Source organism: Aplysia californica, unplaced genomic scaffold, assembly GCF_000002075.1.
Source record: "Aplysia californica isolate F4 #8 unplaced genomic scaffold, AplCal3.0 scaffold00512, whole genome shotgun sequence".
Classification (NCBI taxonomy): Eukaryota; Metazoa; Mollusca; class Gastropoda; order Aplysiida; family Aplysiidae; genus Aplysia; species Aplysia californica.
Window position 1 is genome coordinate 431,265 of NW_004797782.1, and position 1,658 is coordinate 432,922.

At 41.3% G+C, this 1,658-nt stretch overlaps 1 protein-coding gene across 1 annotated transcript in view; it reads left to right on the top strand.

Moving 5' to 3' along the window:
* The window catches only part of LOC101848063, a gene marked incomplete in the record, with an annotated part of 18,144 nt that overhangs the window by 8,145 nt on the left and 8,341 nt on the right, over positions 1-1,658 (top strand). The window contains 1 exon segment of the mRNA XM_013086848.2: positions 694-840. Coding sequence (XP_012942302.1) covers positions 694-840 — 147 coding nt within the window.

Genomic DNA, 1,658 nt, shown 5'->3' on the forward strand with positions numbered 1-1,658 from the left:
CAGAAGATTAGAGGTGTTACAAGACAGTAACAAACATAAAAAAGAAAAAGGGGAGATAAGGACGATAGATGTTTGATAGGAAAGGAGGAGCAAACCAGACCAGAGCACCTGCCAACCGCCCACTTCGTCATTTATGTGACCTATCGGTGTTTCAAGTGCCGTAAAACTCTTACTTAAACTAAAGACTCCGTAGTTTCGCTGTGGGTGTTTGACGTTTGCTCTAGTGTGGTTTGCTCCATCTTTCTTGTCAAGCATCTATCGTCTTTACCTCTCCTGCGTTTGTGTATTTGCTACTCTCTTGTAACACTTCTTATCGTCGGACCTTATAATAATATGACCTTATTGTGTTGCAAGTGTCATAAAACTCTTACTTAAACTAAACCATAGTTTCTCTCCAACGATACTCTAATAGGAATGCTGACAAAAAGAGTTACTTCTCGGTTTCAAGCCTCGCAGAAATAGATTCATCACACTTCTAGGTGAAGTTTTTACAATGTATAAGTATGAATTAATAATAAAAGGCATGTTATGGTTAAGCAATATGACATCAATAGAAAATCTAACAAATCTGGCCATAGTATCGAGTTTTGGCCAATATCTCCTTTAAAATTTGTGGATTGCGAGAAGTAACTAATTTTGTCAGCACGCCTCACCTATGGTATCGATATTGTACTGTCGCGTATCGGTCCTCAGCTGGAGCCCGTCCACAAGCAGGTTCCGGTGTTACTGTCCGCCTTGGAGAACAGAGGCCTGGCGTCCTTCCGGAAGTTCTTGGACGTCTTACGTCAGACCGGGCATAGCTGGCTGGTGGAGCAGTTGCTGGACACTGACGTCACCATGGTTCGTTTTGTTTTGTTTTGTTTTTGGTTTGTTTTATGTGTGTTTTTTGTTTGTGTTTTGGGCTCATTTGTTTGTGCATTTGATTATATATGTCTGTTGTTTTGTTTGTTTAGATCTATTTGCTGTTCGTTTGTTTGTGCATTTGCTTGTTTGTTTGTATGTATTATTAATTTGTTTGTTTGTTTGTTGGTTTAAAATAATAATAATAATAATCAATAGCATTTGTATACCGCATATTCCCACTCGAAAGCAAACTCTTGCGCTTTACACTTCATCACTACCCCAGCAGACCATAGAACAACCAGAAACATTCTCAGCTTCCCGGGAAGCATACAGTGCAATCAGCTGGTTAAGCCCTCAACCACTAACAAACTGACAAGACCTTTCGCAGTCTATAGCTGGATACCCATTAACACCTGAGTAAAGTGAGGAAAATCCGTGTAAAGTGCCCTTCCCAAGAACAAAACGTCGGGCTCCAAACTGTTGCGAGTCTGAGAGCCTAACCACTTGGCCACCGAGGCCACATTCACTTGTTTGTATGTTTGATTGTTTGTCATTTTTTGCTGTAGGGCTTTAAATAGTTTAAATGTTGTTACAATATGAATAGTTTTAGTGAAATTCTTCAACGCAAGATCTGATCTACCCATGAGACACCGGAAGGTCGTGAAATGTAAACACCGGCGAAACTAACACTATCGAAACACACACACACACGCGCGCGCTTCCGGCAGACAGATATTGCGCGTGCGCACAGAGAGAGAGAGAGAGAGAGAGAGAGAGAGAGAGAGAGAGAGAGAGAGAGAGAGAGAGAGAGTACG